This window comes from Pelodiscus sinensis, chromosome 1 (genome assembly GCF_049634645.1).
Source record: "Pelodiscus sinensis isolate JC-2024 chromosome 1, ASM4963464v1, whole genome shotgun sequence".
Taxonomy (NCBI): Eukaryota; Metazoa; Chordata; order Testudines; family Trionychidae; genus Pelodiscus; species Pelodiscus sinensis.
Window position 1 is genome coordinate 315,987,026 of NC_134711.1, and position 15,945 is coordinate 316,002,970.

General features: G+C 41.2%; 1 protein-coding gene across 8 annotated transcripts in view; it reads left to right on the forward strand.

Moving 5' to 3' along the window:
• TENM4 (teneurin transmembrane protein 4) overlaps positions 1–15,945 on the forward strand; it is an 858,468-nt gene that overhangs the window by 633,416 nt on the left and 209,107 nt on the right. For all 8 annotated transcript variants that reach the window (XM_075919469.1, XM_075919465.1, XM_075919468.1 and 5 more), the window contains 2 exons: positions 5,492–5,706; positions 7,539–7,749. In XM_075919469.1, the coding sequence (XP_075775584.1) occupies positions 5,492–5,706; positions 7,539–7,749 (426 nt within the window). The remainder of the gene's footprint in view (positions 1–5,491; positions 5,707–7,538; positions 7,750–15,945) is intronic.

Here is a 15,945-nt window from a genome sequence, read left to right on the forward strand (position 1 = left end):
TTAATGCCAACGAAGGCCATAGTTACATACTACTTAAAAGCAATATAGTTACTAATGACTGATCAGTGTCAAATTAATTTAGTACAGTGTAAATCAGCTAATCAAGAACTGTAGAACCCTGGACAAAGCTTCTTAGACAATGTATTAAACTACAGACTTATCCATTGCTTCTACATTCAATGGGGCCTCATGATAAAGCTTTTTTTTTCTTTTGTCTTCTGTTTAAATTGCTATGTATAAACCCCTGTATATTGTATTTGATCTCTGCCTTTCCTATTAAAAGATCAAAATGAACATAAAAAGGATGTATCTAATAATCAAGGGGCTAAGTCAAAGTTTTTTACTCAATTTTCTTTTGGTGCTTCTCAGCTAAGCCCCCACTGAAATCAAAAAGATCTTTGTCTGAATGGGTATGTCTACACTACAGCGCTAATTCGAACTAACTTAGTTCGAATTAGTTAATTCGAACTAAGCTAATTCGAACTAACGCATCCAGACTAAAAAACTAGCTCGAATTAGCGTTTTCCTAATTCGAACTAGCATGTCCACATTAAGTGGACCCTGAACCAGGGTTAAGGATGGCCGGAAGCAGTGCCGGCAGGGCATCAGAGGAGGACTTAGAGCGTGGAGCTGCTGTCTCAGGCTAGCCGAGGGCTGTGCTTAAAGGGACCCGACCCCCACCCCGGACAGACAGTTCTCAGGGGTGCCCTGCTTGCAAAGCAGTCCTGGCTTGGAGTTCCCTGGGTGCCCACACTGGGCACATCACAGCACTCGGCCATCAGACCGGCTGCACTTGCCGCAGGCTGCCATCTGGGGAGAGGGAGCAATTGGGGGCCTGCAGGAGAGCTTCCACCCCCAGAAGCCCGCAGAGCCAGCCCAGTCCTCCCCATCAGGGGCTCGTACCCCATTCCTCCCTCACCTCCTTCCACTTACCCTTCTCTAGCCCCCCTTCCTGATGTACAAAATAAAGAAAACGTGTGGTCAAAAATAGAATCTCTCTTTATTGAACAAAACTCGGGGAGACTGGGAAAAGGAGGTGGGAGAGGGGAAGAAAGAGGGTGGGAGAGGGGAGGGCAACTAAAATGATCAGAGGTTTGGCAGAGGTCCCATATGAAGAGAGGCTAAAGAGACTGGGACTTTTCAGCTTAGAAGAGAGGAGATGGAGGGGGGATAGGATAGAGGTCTATAAAAGCATGAGTAGGGTGGAGAGGGTGCATCAAGAAAAGTTCTTCATTAGTTCCCATAATAGAAGGACTAGAGGACACCAAAGGAAAGGAATGGGTAGCAGGCTTCAAAGTAGTAACAGAAAGTTGTTCTTCACAAAGCAAAGAGTCAACCTGTGGAACTCCTTGCTGCAGGAGGCTGTGAAAGCTAGAACTAGAACAGAGTTGAAAGAGAAGTGAGATAAAGTGATGGAGGTTGGGTCCATGGAGTGGTAGTAGCCAGGGGGTAGGAGTGCTAGTGTAGCACCTATCAAAGTTAATTCGAACTAACGTCTGTTAGTTCGAATTAACTTTGTAGTGTAGACATACCCTATAAGAGCATGGATCTCTCTCTCTCTTTCTCTCTAAGTATAGAGATATATGCATATGTACACGCTCACACAGTGTCAACTTTCCTGCCAAATCCTCTCTGCAATGGGGAGCTTTATTTAGAGAGAAGTCTCTGGAGACTGTCATAGGTAGAGAGCTGTAAAGAACCCTAGCGTGATCTTCTTGAATGTCTTGGGGAACCTGTGGCCTTGTGGGTATCATCTGCTTCTGGTTAAAATTAAATAAAGCCTTGGTATCTATCTCTACAGAGATAACTGTATACACCCCTGAAATGCAGCTACCTCTGCTGTGTGGTAACATGGGAGGCAGCCTGTGCTAGTTAGGTTACATAACGTCTTTTCCAAATAAGAAGGTTTATCATTGAAATTATGAAAACTGACTAAAAAGTATTCTTGAAGAGACTGCTTTTCCTATGGTGGAATTGGCAGTTTGGAGCTAACATTTCCTTAGTGCTGAAATGAATTTGGTTTTGCTAACTGTAGGAAGTTATTAGCTCTAATCCAGGGGTGGGCAATAAAAAAATGGTACTTCACCAGGGTTAAACCTGTGCCTCTGTATTTACCAGTGATCACAGCTCCCATTGGCTGCGGATCACCATTCCCGGACAATGGAAGATGTGATCTCTGTACCTGCGGAGATGCAGGTAAATATAGCAGTCGAGGCCTGCCAGGGGTTCGTCCCGGCAAGCCAGATCCGGCCAGCAAGCCAGTATTTGCCTGTTCTTGCTCTTGTCTGTCTCCAGTCCAGGAAAGAACTTTAGCATGTGCTCAAGGCCATCCTGATTCAACAAATTTAAATCTTTGCTTAAGCGCCATTGAAGCCAGTGACATATTAGCATGAACTTAAGTACTTTGATGGATCAAGGTGTTTTACCAAATCATAGCCTATATCAGAACTATAATCACATGCAGTTGGGCCCAAAAATGAAACAACTCATTTTGATAACTAAATAAATTGGGCATAGTTGCTAAGGAAACTGAAGCATTGCATGTGCAAGGAAAGAGCAAAGTGATTGGCAGCATAATTAGGCTTTCAGAATTAATTCTGAAATTAATTTTACTTCAGGTTAGTTAGACAAAGTTTCTGATTAGAAATTGTACTAAAATTGCATTCTTATTTGAGTTTTGTTCTAAATATCCAGTTCTCAGAGCCTGATCCTGTTCTTTTCCGAGTGATTGACAACTCCTGTTGATGTCAATGGGCGACATTTACTCCTGTGCAGAAAACCTTGTTCTGAACTTTTGCACTGGGGTAGATCTTACCCAATGGGGACATGAAGCAGTTATTTTAACTAGCTCCAGAAAAAGAGTACATCAGATCTTTCCCTACATATTTAACTGGCAATCAAGAAAAGACACATACTTTTGTGGAATGGCTATTTCTGCCTCAAACTCAGACCTTTTTTATTTTTATTTCCTTGTGCTTGAGTAAGCACTACTCATTGTACTAAAAAGAATCCGTCTTATGCTCATTTCTTCCAAGGTATCATCCTCCCTCATTTGTTCTGATGTAAGACCTTTATTAATGTCCAGTCAGACAGCATACCATGTGCTTTGACTTTCCATTTTAACTTCCATGTGTGTATCAGACTCATCAGTAATAATCCCAGAAATGTATCTTTGATGTGGACCAGAACTAATGAAGTCTTTGGATCTTTTTATAACCTCTTGCAGCTCTCTTTCCATCCCTTAGTTATAAAATAGGACTTTTGGAAAGAGAGCCTTGCACAAGCACGATGTTTGCTTTAAGACTGACAGTATCCTGAAAAATGACTTTTAGAATTCATGCAAATTCTAATAATCCAATTTACAAAATAAAAGTCATGGAATTAAACTAATTTGATCTCAGTTATATTATTCTGTGCTACAGACAGAATTACAAATGGTTTAATTATAATTTCCTGTTCCCCCAAGCTGCCTCTGTTTATTTTTGTTAATATTAATCTTAATTTTTAAACACAGATAAATAAGGAGTTTAAATTTTTCCTTGTTCCTTTGAAATGCAAAGGACAAGACTAAATTAGGCTCTTATAACAATAGTAGATCCATGTTTCTGTGAATGAAGTTTTATTCCTTTGTTGGTGTTTTCAAAATCAGACTTTTATTAATGAAATTTATGTAACAGTGTTTTTGAAAAATAATAATGGTAATGAGTCATGTGTATTCCACAAACTTCCAGTCTAGCAAAGCTCTTAAGTACTTGCTTAACTTTAGCAGTAGCTTGTTGGCACTTAAAGTTAAGCATGCGCTTAATGGCTTTCTATTTAATTAAAAAATTAAATGCAAACTCTTCTCCATGATACTTGAATACTTTCAATATTAACTGAATTAAAAAATTTTTATCTGCTTTTAATTAAGATGACATTTTAATAGTTTGAACCTGATATTTCTGCTATGGAGTTTACATTAGGAGGAAAATATATAGAGAAATTTTACATTTAAATAGATTTTTATTATTTAAAACAGCAAAATATTTTATGTAATGGCTGCAGGATTGCACTACAAGTTCAGCATTAAATGTAAATTGTGACGGTATTAGACTAGAATTCATAACGGGTAGGAGGACATTGTAGTTCTTATTTCCCAAATGCAGAATTTAGTTTTAAAAAGCTACCATAAATATGATTTGTAACAAATTATTTTGTATTACTGAAAGATTCTTTCTCATTTTGTTAGAATTATTTGATCTGTGAAACATACGGAAGTGGGTTTTAACAGCAAAGAGATTAAATAGTCGTTGATTTGAATATGGAAAGGTAACAAAGACAGCCTGTAGTGGTCCACATAGTATTCTCCTGTCCCTTAATTGTTCCTATAAAAGCTGAAATCTGGGAGGTGACGCTAACATATACTTTTCAAATATAAATGTGTTTAATTTAGCAGCCTCCTAACCAATGGTATTTTTCATCTTCATCTCTTTTCCTGTTTTCTCATAATTTCAGGCTAGGCAGCATGCGCCAGTGATTAAAGCAAAGTCCTGGGAGTCAGCAGCCCTGGGGTTTTATTTTCCACTCTGACCCTAATTCGCTGTGCTTCCCTTGTGTCCCCATTTTCCAAAGTGCCCACTGATTCTGAGAGCTTAAGTATATGGATACCCAACCTGATATGCCTAGAGCCTGATATCCAGAGGTGCTGAGAACCCTGTTGACTTTATTTGGAATTCTAGATGCTCAGCACCTCTGGATATCAGCCCAAAGTCTTTCAATGCAGGCACTCAAACTCAGTAGACTCTTTCAGAAACATGCCTTCATGTTTGTATCTCAATTTTCCCATCTGTAAAATAAGGATAATAATCATACTCCAGAAAACTGCTCTGAAGTCTAATAAAAACACCTTAAGTTCTTGAAGGGGAGGTGGTATAGAAGTGCAGCATATTATGTCCCCTATCTTTGCTATATATCCCATCTTCATTTAGACATTTCTGAATTAGGGATGACATCCCACATGTCCCCACAGTTGCAAATAATTAATTTAGCAGTGAATTTACTTCTAGTTTTCCCCTGTATAATTTGCCATTACTTAAACAGATGTTCTTGACATACTCATCCCACTCCATGGTGCATGGGAAACTCACAATCACAATATTTTTAATAACATAATTACTTTCTCCATAAAGAACAGCTAGGATGTGACGTAAGATGATTTATTTTAACATTAAAATGTAATTTAACAAGCTCTGCTTTTACGATTTAAGCAGAGAGCCATTTGGGAATCCATATTGCTCTTCCAAGATACATGTTTTCAATAGAAAGATGGAGGGTAGCCAGGCATAATCCCATCCGTTCATAGTAATAAAGATTTGATGCATAATGTATTCTGAAAAAATCTGTGAATTAGTAGATCAATGTCAGAGATACAAGTTTGATCAGATTGCTTATGGGATGCTAGGCTAATCCAGGTTTCTGTTTTGTTTTGTTTTTTGTTCCTGTGTCTCCGCAGGAAAGCCCAGTAGTTTCTTTCCAGAGGACAGTTTTATAGACTCTGGAGAAATTGATGTTGGACGGCGAGCCACACAGAAGATTCCTCCTGGTATCTTTTGGAGATCTCAGGTGTTCATTGACCACCCAGTGCATCTGAAATTCAATGTGTCTTTAGGAAAGGCAGCTCTGGTTGGGATTTATGGCAGGAAAGGCCTTCCTCCTTCACATACCCAGGTAACAGGAGCATATTTCAATAAACCAACACTTACATTGGAATTGATGTACTTGTAGCTTGTATCATGAAAAGATACAGAGACCCTCTTTTTATTTCAGTTACCTATCTCAAGAATTCTGTGGGTTCATGGAAGATACTGAGATTCAGATATTAAAAACAGATGCCTAGTGACAACTGCAAAATATGGGTTCACCAACATTAGCACCAATTCAGATCCTGAATTAGGATGATTTCCTGGCTTGGAGCCATAGAAAGATAGTGTTACACACCAAATATGAAATTTTATTTCCACAAGTGCTGCTTGCATGGTACGTTTTTATAGGCACGAGGCCCAATTTCATTATTAGTGCCTATTATCAGGTGCTTCTGATTTCCCATGAAAATTACTTTTCATGCTAAAAGTTCCTACTTAAAAGTGATTGGGGAGGGGACTATGTTTTGAAGATTATAAAAAGTAATTAAAATGTTGGGTCTTTTTATTTTACTTGTTAATAAAAGTTGTAAGTAACCTACATTGTTTGGATTTGATGAACTTGGAAAGCCTATATAGCTAAGCTTGACAGAAAACGTGGTTAGCCCTACTGAAGTCAGTGGAAAATCTCCCACTGACTTTGTAACAGGGCATAGCAGGGCCCCCTTTGGTCCTGACTCTCCTCTGCTCAAATCAACCAGCCAGAGATCTCTGGTACAGTCATGGGTTTTCTTTATTTACAGTACACTTTCCTATCAGCTTCTAGCTACAGACAGCTTCAGGATTACAGCTTCAGGGACTGCTAGCTCCTGCAGCCAACAGAGAAGAGCTCCCACTCTCTTTAATTTTTTGGCTCTTCCCCTTCCTTCTGGCTAATCTTTTCTATCCCTGTGCATATTTTTTCCATCCATGTGTGGAATACTTTGTTTATGTGCACCACGGCATGTGTGAATGTGCACCCTAGTAGAAACACACAAAAAAACTGAGCTAGGTATCTCTGCTAATCAGCAGGGCAGCATTCGACTCTCTCCTGAGAAGTTGCAGAAGGGCACAGCTTACAGGTTTTCCTTCTCTCTTGGCTTCTTTCCTGGCAGACTTTATATAGCCCCTGACTAGCAAGGCTGGTAGCTTTTCCCCATTTGCCAGTAGGCCTGGGCTTACTCAGCCAGCTCGAATTCTTCTTTCTTGTTTGGAGTTTGCGTGACAGTGGCATGGTTAAGTTTCCTTAGCTAGCACCCTGTCACATACTTCAGTAAGACCATTTTACCCAATGTCTAAAAAAAGACTGAAGCAAGGGAAAAATGAAAAAAAAAAAAAAACTTGATGGTTCAGGTTCTATGCTCACAAAAGTCAGGAGATTTAAAAAAATATTGTTAAAATTATTGTTTTTAAAAAAATGCATTTATCATGTTAAACAGATGTTTTGTAATTGAGGTGGAAATCTCAGTTTTTTTCTTATACATTTTTATTGGTTTTAAGGTTTTATGAATTTTAAAAAATATGGCTATCGTGTGTTAGACTCATTAGAAGTTCTGCAGCAGGTTAATGAGGAGCTATGAGAGAAACAAATGGAGAGGAATGAGTGGAGAGAGGAGACCAGAGAAAAGCAGATCAATAAATAGATAGGAGATCCTGCAAATTATTGGGAACAGGCACAATTCCAGTCATATCCTTACAGGTTAAATCAAAACATGCCATGACTTGCCAGAAGAAATATCATGTGTGATGTTCCATAAGTGTGGGTGACAAAATTTTAATGTAAATCTCTTCTGCCTATCCTGAGATAGATCTGGCCCAAGGAGCATGGTCATTTTCTGGAATCCTGAAGTATACAATGAACATCTTTCCTTTGTGTTTCAGTTTGACTTTGTTGAGCTTCTTGATGGGAGACGGCTACTTACCCAGGAGGTGAGGAGTCTGGAAGGACCTCAGCGGCAACCTAAAGGCTTTGCGCCAATGTCCAGCCATGAGACAGGGTTTATCCAGTATTTGGATACAGGAATATGGCATTTGGCCTTCTACAATGATGGGAAAGAGTCTGAGGTGGTTTCTTTTCTTACTACCACAATAGGTAAGGATTTACCATATTATTTTACCTAATCTATGTACTTTAGGGCCAGTTTCTCATGCTCTTACTCTTACTGAGTAGCATTTTACAGAAGATGTAATCTCATTGTTTCATATGAAACCATTCACAGAGTAAAGTACTGTTCAACATAAGTGAGGCTATTTGGGCAATAGTTGATAGACAGAGGCATATCTGCCTTGGGGACAAAACTGCACACATTATTAATGCTAAATACTTGAACATAGCCATGATGGCATGAACAGAACAGAACTATATTAAAGGCCTATTTAAAAATTATCGTCTGGACACTCTGTCACCGCAGATGAGTCCAGAGTTACTGATTATAGAAGTTTCCCCTCTTCTCTGAGGCTTCTATTTGAGAATTATTTTCTGTTTCTATTGGGCCTATATTTTGTTTCTTGAGTGGAATTGTACAGCTGTTCGATAGCACACAGGAGCATCAAGCAATAGTTGGACCAGAAAATGAGGAATACCATATCTAATGGAAACTTCTGGCATCATGTAATCACTCAAATTGGAGTTGTGGTAGGACACCAGAGTTAATGCCCCATCTCTTGCCAAAAGCACTATGGAACGGATAGCCAATTGGATGAACCTATTTCATGCCACATCTAAAAGAAAGAGATTGAGATTTTTCAATGGATGATTGGGTATCCAAACCTGCCCTAGGCTCTCCAGTAGTCAAGCAATCAGGCTACATCTAGACTGCACTCTTAAATCGGAGAAAGATACACAATCTGTGCTATGCAAATTGTGTGTCTTTTTAAATTTAATTTCAAAAGAGGCTTTTTTGAAATTTGGCGCATCTACACGGCACCAAATTTCAGAAAAAAGTGCTCTTTTGAGACATCCTTTATTCCTCGTAGAATGAACATAACATAAGAACGGCCGTACTGGGTAAGACCAAAGGTCCATCTAGCCCAATATCTGCCGACAGTGGCCAGCACCAGGTGCCCCAGAGAGAGTGGACTGAAGACAATGATCAAGCGATTTGTCTCCTGGTGTCCCTCTCCAACCTCTGACAAACAAAGGCAAAGGCCAAGGAGTTCCACAGGCTGACTATGCACTGTGTGAAGAAGAACTTTCTTTTATTAGTTTTAAACCTGCTACCCATTAATTTCATTTGGTATCCTCTAGTTCTTCTATTTAGGGAACTAATAAATAACTTTTCTTTATCTGCCCTCTCCACACCATTCATGATTTTATAGACCTCTATCATATCATAAATGAGGTACACAAGGAAGGTGAAAGAGCACGTCCATTCTTTCAAAAAAAAATTGAAAACACAGACATGTTCCTTGGACGTGGCATTGTATTTTTGGGATACTTCTGGTATCCCGAAAAAGTAATGCAGTCTAGATGTAGCCTCAGTTAGCACCAAGCACTGGGTAACCACTACTTATCATAGCACCTTGGGATTCTTTTTCCTGCATGTAAATATTGCAAGATATGACCTGTCCCAGGTCTAGCTCCCTCCGTTTGCAATCTGTCCTTTCCCAGAACCAATTTCTGACTTCACTATGTGTAATTTTATATTTGACTGACCTACTGAGCAGGTTCATAGCCCTGAATCCATTTTGTTGTAATTCCAAGGCTCCTCCATAAAACCAGCACTTAGCTTTCTTTTACCTACAATGACTGTTTAATGGACCTTTTTCTAAACTGCATAAAGCAGTCTTATTCAAGTATTGCCATTAATCCCTCTCCCCAAAGAGGCATTGGCATGGAATTTCAGCTGTCTGCAGTAGTTACCCGAGAGCGATGGGTTTAAATTTGTCTTGTCAGTTTAATTAAAAGTTAGGTCTTATTAAAGCAAAATCATTAAGGTTCTAACATACAGTTTTACTTCTAAAGGTTATTTAATGTACCAATATAATAATATTATATTAAAATAAAAATATAGAATATAAACAGGCCTTTGCTGTCAATAATTCAATACATTCAAGACTGTTCACAAGTAAGCAACACCAGAAATAATTGCTCTTCAACTTATTAAATGGAAGGCTTACTCTTTGCAATGTGGTTTTATTAGTATGCTTAGTTTATTGCAGCAAGTTATTGTAATCAGAACAAATTGTACCTGTATCCGACACCTTTTATCCAAAAGGATCCCTACATGTTTTTTATATATTGGGACCGATTCAAAAAAGTTTCTTCTGTTCTGAAAGATTCTGCCAGGTAAGAGAGATTCCCTTGCAGATGATAGATGCCACACAACCAGTAATAGTTCTACCAGAAAAGAGAGTTTTAAAACATAATGACTGTACTTTTCAAATTGTTTACAAAGTGTAAGCTGGATTCAGACTCTTCTCCCATCAGTACACTCGGTACACTCACACTGTAGAAAGGCAGGATACATTGCTAGCACATCTGTCTGTACTGAATAAGGCTCCCTTAAGTGCTCCACAGCTTCAAGGTGGTCTAGTCCTCTGTGGTTAAGCTCACCGGAGCATGCACTTAGTTGGCCACTTAGCAGGTGGTGCAGGCTGTGATCTTGTTTTAGACTATGTGTGAGGAGCCACCCAATAATTCCCCCACTTATCTTGAATTATTCTGCCCTTTGCAAGCAGGAAGACTCAAGGCTTTGCACTTCCAACTCTGCCCTGCATCCATCATGGCTAGCTTCATCTGCATGGTGCACAAGTCTGCACTAACTGAGCCATAAGGACCCTGCTTGCAATCTCTAAAAGTTCCTTATTGGAGATTACAGAGTATTCTATCAAATGGGACTAAATTAACACACACATTCAGTATGTGCCAGACAAGTACTAATAAGATGGGTCAGGCAGGATTTTTGTGTATGAGGAATCATTTCACCCATCAGCAGCCAAATAAGACTGCAGAGGTTCAGTATCATAGAAAGGACACAAATGACCCACTTTTGGACAGCATGTGAAAACGACTATGCCTGATAAGTGTAGAGTCTGAATTTTAGATAAGCATGATGGTGTGACAGGAATTTTGCCAGGACTCCACGGCTAAGCTAACACCTTACAAAAAGTACTGCGAGGACTTTAATGGCCAGAAGAAGTCAGTGTCTTGCTTATATGATCATTTTTAACAGCAGCCCTTTAAAATATCTGCTGGAGGTTTCCAGTAAAATCCATTAAATATGGCACTATATATAGCAGAATATCAGATTCTTTTCAGTGTGCTCATGAGCTCTGAAAAGATATGGTTGCTACTCTCTAAGTTCATAAATGCTGTAGTGGGTTGCAATTTCTGTTGACTCCACAGTAAAGAGGATGCAGCTACCTGACATTCCTGGTTTATGAAACTAGATGTAAAATTCTAATGCCCTATGAGTATATCAAGTCATATGAGATGGTCAGGTTACTTTTTTGGGCAAGGAGGGGAGATTTGTGTTTAGGTGGTATTGAGCTCTGATGGCTGTTGTTTGATTTTATTTATTGTGACATGGAAAAATCTCTGATTATTGCAGAAATTCAGAGAAAGAATTAATACAGGGAAGAAGCATTTTGAATTATTAGCATTGTTGAGAAAGAGGCGGGATCTAAGTCATCTGAGTACAGGACTGGGAGTCATAGCTCTATTTAAATCTAAGCACTGAAACTGACTCCCTTCAGGCTTGTGTATGTTGCATAATCTCTGTGGTTCAGCTTTCTGCTCTGTAAAAGTGCTATCTATCCAGCCCACAAAGGTGCTGTGCATATTACTTGAATTACTTGAAGATTAAAAATGCTATGTAACTACTAATAGTTCACAATAACGGGTAACAGTTAACAACAACCATAGAGAGCCAAATTCTACAGCCTTTTCTTTGAAAAATCTCCTACAAGGTCAGCGGTAGTCTTGTTTGAGTGTGATACATGTTCCAAAAAAAAATTGTGTGGATTCTGCTAAGTTCACCCCCTGGTTTCCAACTGACCAAACCTTTAGCAAAATCAGTCAGCATAGGTCAGTTTCTCTGCATTACAACATTGATGGTAATTGTTGTACACTGCCTGTCTGGACTCATCATACTCTCCATTATTCATGTGAAAACAGGAGCAAAATGCAAACAACCTGCATTCCCAGCTTGGTGGCACATTTATTTTCATAAAGCTTGATGCTGTGCCTAGTTAGAGCTTTGGAATCCTGCAAAGCTAGAAGGAAATCCCAATCACTCAGGAGCACTGTCATTTGCTTTGATAGCATTTTCATCTTGGCCTATTTCTTGTAAAGAGGAAGATTTGCCTGCATCACCACCAAAAGGATTGGACTTTCTTAACATCTTTTCCCATATATGCACCCTGGCAGCACATGTAAAACGTGGGAGAATGCACGTTAATTCCCATCCAAATTCTCATCCAAACTCATGCTGATGCTAAATAATGGTAATTCAGGAGGAGGGCAAGGGGAGATTATTGTGGCATAGTTTTCAGCTTTTAATAACATTTTTTCATTTTGTTCCTCAGAATTACAGTACAAAACAGAATAAAAGAATGGAGAATCAGGGTCTCTCAATAATGAATTAACCTTTCTTGTAAATGACATTGGCAGCACTTTCTGAAATTTTTAATAGAAACGCTTCTCTGAAAAGCGCCTTGTGAATTCACCTCTGCCTGACAGCGGTGAGTTAGTCAGAGCAATCTGGTATAAGTGGAATAAAATAGTAGGCTGAGGGAGAGCTGGAGTCAGCACATCTGAGACAGAGATGTTGGCCAAAAATCTGTTCAGTGGAGGCAAGGAACATCTGAGAGCTTGAAAGCAGCATCTATGAAGTCAGAGAGGGAGCCTGTCAGCAGCTGTTCCTGCTGAGCAATAGCAGGCTGGCCTATGTAGGGGCATGGAAAAATCAAAAGGAAGAAAGCGTTCAGCTAGGCGCTAGAGAGAAAGAAAGCATGTGGGAGGAGAGGTTGTCTGTTTACCATTGCCACTCCATACCCTAGCAGGCAGGAGGAAGTGCATGCAAGAACACCCATTCTGGGATGTGAACTTTTAACTAGCTTTTAGCTTCGGTGAGAGGCATGATTTAAGATTAAGAAAAATACTGTTGTTCTCCTGCCCCCTCCACTCCACTTTCTTGGGAGCAATCTAAATACTGGAATCCATGCAGAGGAATTTTCAGACAGGCTTAAATCAGGATTGTTCATATCCCTTCTTGCATCACCTCTTGCATCTAGGAAAAAATCATGCCCCTCTCTCTCCTAGTCTTATTACTATTGTACAGTATTCCTGTGTCAGTCTCCTAGCTGACAGCATCTCGACTTCTTCTTGCTGTTGCATCTTGGTTATATTTTAGCCTCCTGCAGGAAGGAGCCTACTGTTTGAAAGGTACCGGTAGTTCGAATCCTAGTCCGAACTACCTAGTTCGAGCCCCGTGTAGCCGCGCTGCACGGGGTTCGAACCAGCGGGGTTTTAAAAATGGCGGCTCCCCGCTTATGCAAATGAAGCCCGGGAAATTCAAATCCCGGGCTTCATTTGCAAGTGCGGTATGCCTACATTACCCCGCTAGTTCGAACTAGCGGGGTAGTGTAGACATACCCTTCGTTTCATCCACCTCACATTGCCTGAATGGGCCCAGCTCTTAAGAGAGGTTGCTTTGGTTTCTTTCCCCTTTTGTTTGCATGGTCACAGCAAGACCTCTGAGCATTTCTGCCTCATGGGGACCTTCTCTGGGCACTTATCTAAGAATCCATCACTTCCTATGCTCAGAGACATTTCCATCTGCTCATCCTGTACAGAAAAAAAATTGAAATGAAAGAAAAATGATGGGGGAGGAAAGTCACAACTTTACTTTTGTTAAACTATTAATTAGCTCTTTGCCCCCTTTCATGTCCTTGCTAAGAGCCACACTATTACATGACCAATGCCTTTTTTTTTTTACTAGCCTCAAGCGTTCAGCACTTTCTTTCTGGTGCTTCAGAGTCCTCCTGTTTGGTTCAGATACAGCCCTCACAGGTTCCTCACAGAGTTTTAAAACCCTGTCAGATTATAGTTAGGAGCTGTGTTCAGTTAAAAGACAAAATAATATCTTTTTTGTTTTCTTGCTGCCTCATGATCAATCCCCTGCTGTGAAATCACAGAATATGTATCCTATGTTACCCCTCAACATCTTTATTACTTCCACCCACCAGGCATCCTGTTATTTTTTGCACCCAGAGGCATCTATTTGTTTAGGATTTTTCATGTGAATTCAGTGCTCATGAAAGATTGTCTGCTGTGCACACTGACATCTTACATTCCTCATGCAACCAACATGTTCATAATAGGCAGCTGTATTTCAAGCATCTCCGCTGTCCCTCCACTATGTCTTAAACTAAAGCAATTACTAGAAACATTTTCAGAAGCACCTAAGTTCCATTTTCAAAAGCAACTTAGTCACTTATGCCTAAGTCTCATTAAAAGTCAATGGCGCATAGGATCTAGGTGCCTAGGTCTCTTTTGAAAATTGGATTTAGCACATGTCCTCACTCGAAACATAAGTCAACCTATGTTAGATCAACTTACAGTCATTGCAGTAATTACAGATTGAAACTCTCTTAACTGGGATTTTCTATTCCAGCAACATCCATGGTCCAGCACAGATGTTGCAAGGCCAGAGGGTCCCGGTGCAGAGCTAGCAGTAAGGATTCCTGCGGGGCCAGCAGGGCAGTGGACTACCCACAGGTAGCTGATAGTGGGACCGCCCAGCTCTTGGCAGCGGGGCTGCCCAGCAGGGTTGGGAGACCCAGCGTATGGCTGTCCAGCAGAACTGAGGGTATGTCTACACTACCCTCCTAATTCAAAATAGGAGGGCAATGTAGTCATACCGCAATTGCAAATGAAGCCCAGGATTTGAATTTCCCGGGCTTCATTTGCATAAAGCCGGCCGGCGCCATTTTTAAATGCCGGCAGTTCGAACCCCGTGCCGCGCGGCTACACGCGGCATGGAGTAGCTAGTTCGGATTAGGCTTCCTAGCTGTACTCCTAATCCGAACTAGCTACTCCGTGCCGCGTATAGCCGCGCGGCACGGGGTTCGAACTGCCGGCATTTAAAAATGGCGCCGGCCGGCTTTATGCAAATGAAGCCCGGGAAATTCAAATCCCGGGCTTCATTTGCAATAGCGGTATGACTACATTACCCTCCTATTTCGAACTAGCGGGGTAGTGTAGACATACCCTGGGAGTGCTAGTTCATGGCATGTGTGGGGCTGCCCAGGGAGCTCTAGTGCCCAATGTGCAGTGCATGCTGAGCTACTCAGGGAGCTCCAGGATGTACAGCTGCCTGGAACCCCAGCACACAGTTATGGCTGCCAGCGGGTTGCCAGAGACAGCAGAAAGTGGGGAGCTGTCTAGGAGGCCAATGGCCAGACTAAAGGAGCCAGTGGCAGGGGTCCAAAAATGACTACCCCAGTCCAGCAAAATTCCTCATCCGGGACCAGTCAGGTCCTGAGGTTTCCGGACCAGGGAGGTCCAACTTGTATTGTGGTGGTACCCATCAACACTCCCTTCCTGTCAACGGTGTACGTCCTCACCAGGAGGACTCCCATGAACAGGAGGGGCAGTGTGGGGGCTGAGATCCTGAGCTCTGAGCTCTGTATACACCTCCCTGCCTGGAGACTAGCTATCCCGTAGGCTCTCAGTTCTGTGTGGCAGCCAGGCTCCTGTTTCTGAGCTCTATGCCCGGAGTGTGAGCAGTTCCCAGGAGCCTTGGTGCAGCTGCCAGGCTCCTGGCATGGAGCAAAGAGCCTCTGGGAAGTACCAGGATTCAGCAGAGGCCCTCTACCTGTCCTGGTGACAGACCAGCTGTCTTTCCAATTCAGTTGTCAGTGCAGGAGCCATGAAATTGACAAGAGTGGCAGCCAACAACCAATGTAAGTAACACAGTGTCTACATGGACATTGTGTCCCCCTCACTACGCCATCATAAATCCCGCACCTCTTGTGAAGTTACTGTGTTGACATTGTAGGGCACTTACATTGGGAGGAGTAAGGGAGCAAGTCCATAATGTGTCCACTGGCATAATTAGGGTGATGCAAGCTGCCGTATGTTGACCTTACTATCAGTGAAGATGAAGCCTTAGGTTCATAAATCTTATAGGACTTTGGAATAGCAGCCTTGGCTGGTGCTCAGGCTCTGAAGACAAGAGACAAGGAGTCAGCTTCAGAACTTGAGCTCTGGCACAACTCGCAACTTTCAAGCCCTGTCTCCACAGCTGTTTTTAGAGCACTGGCCATGAGCATTGCTAGCCTG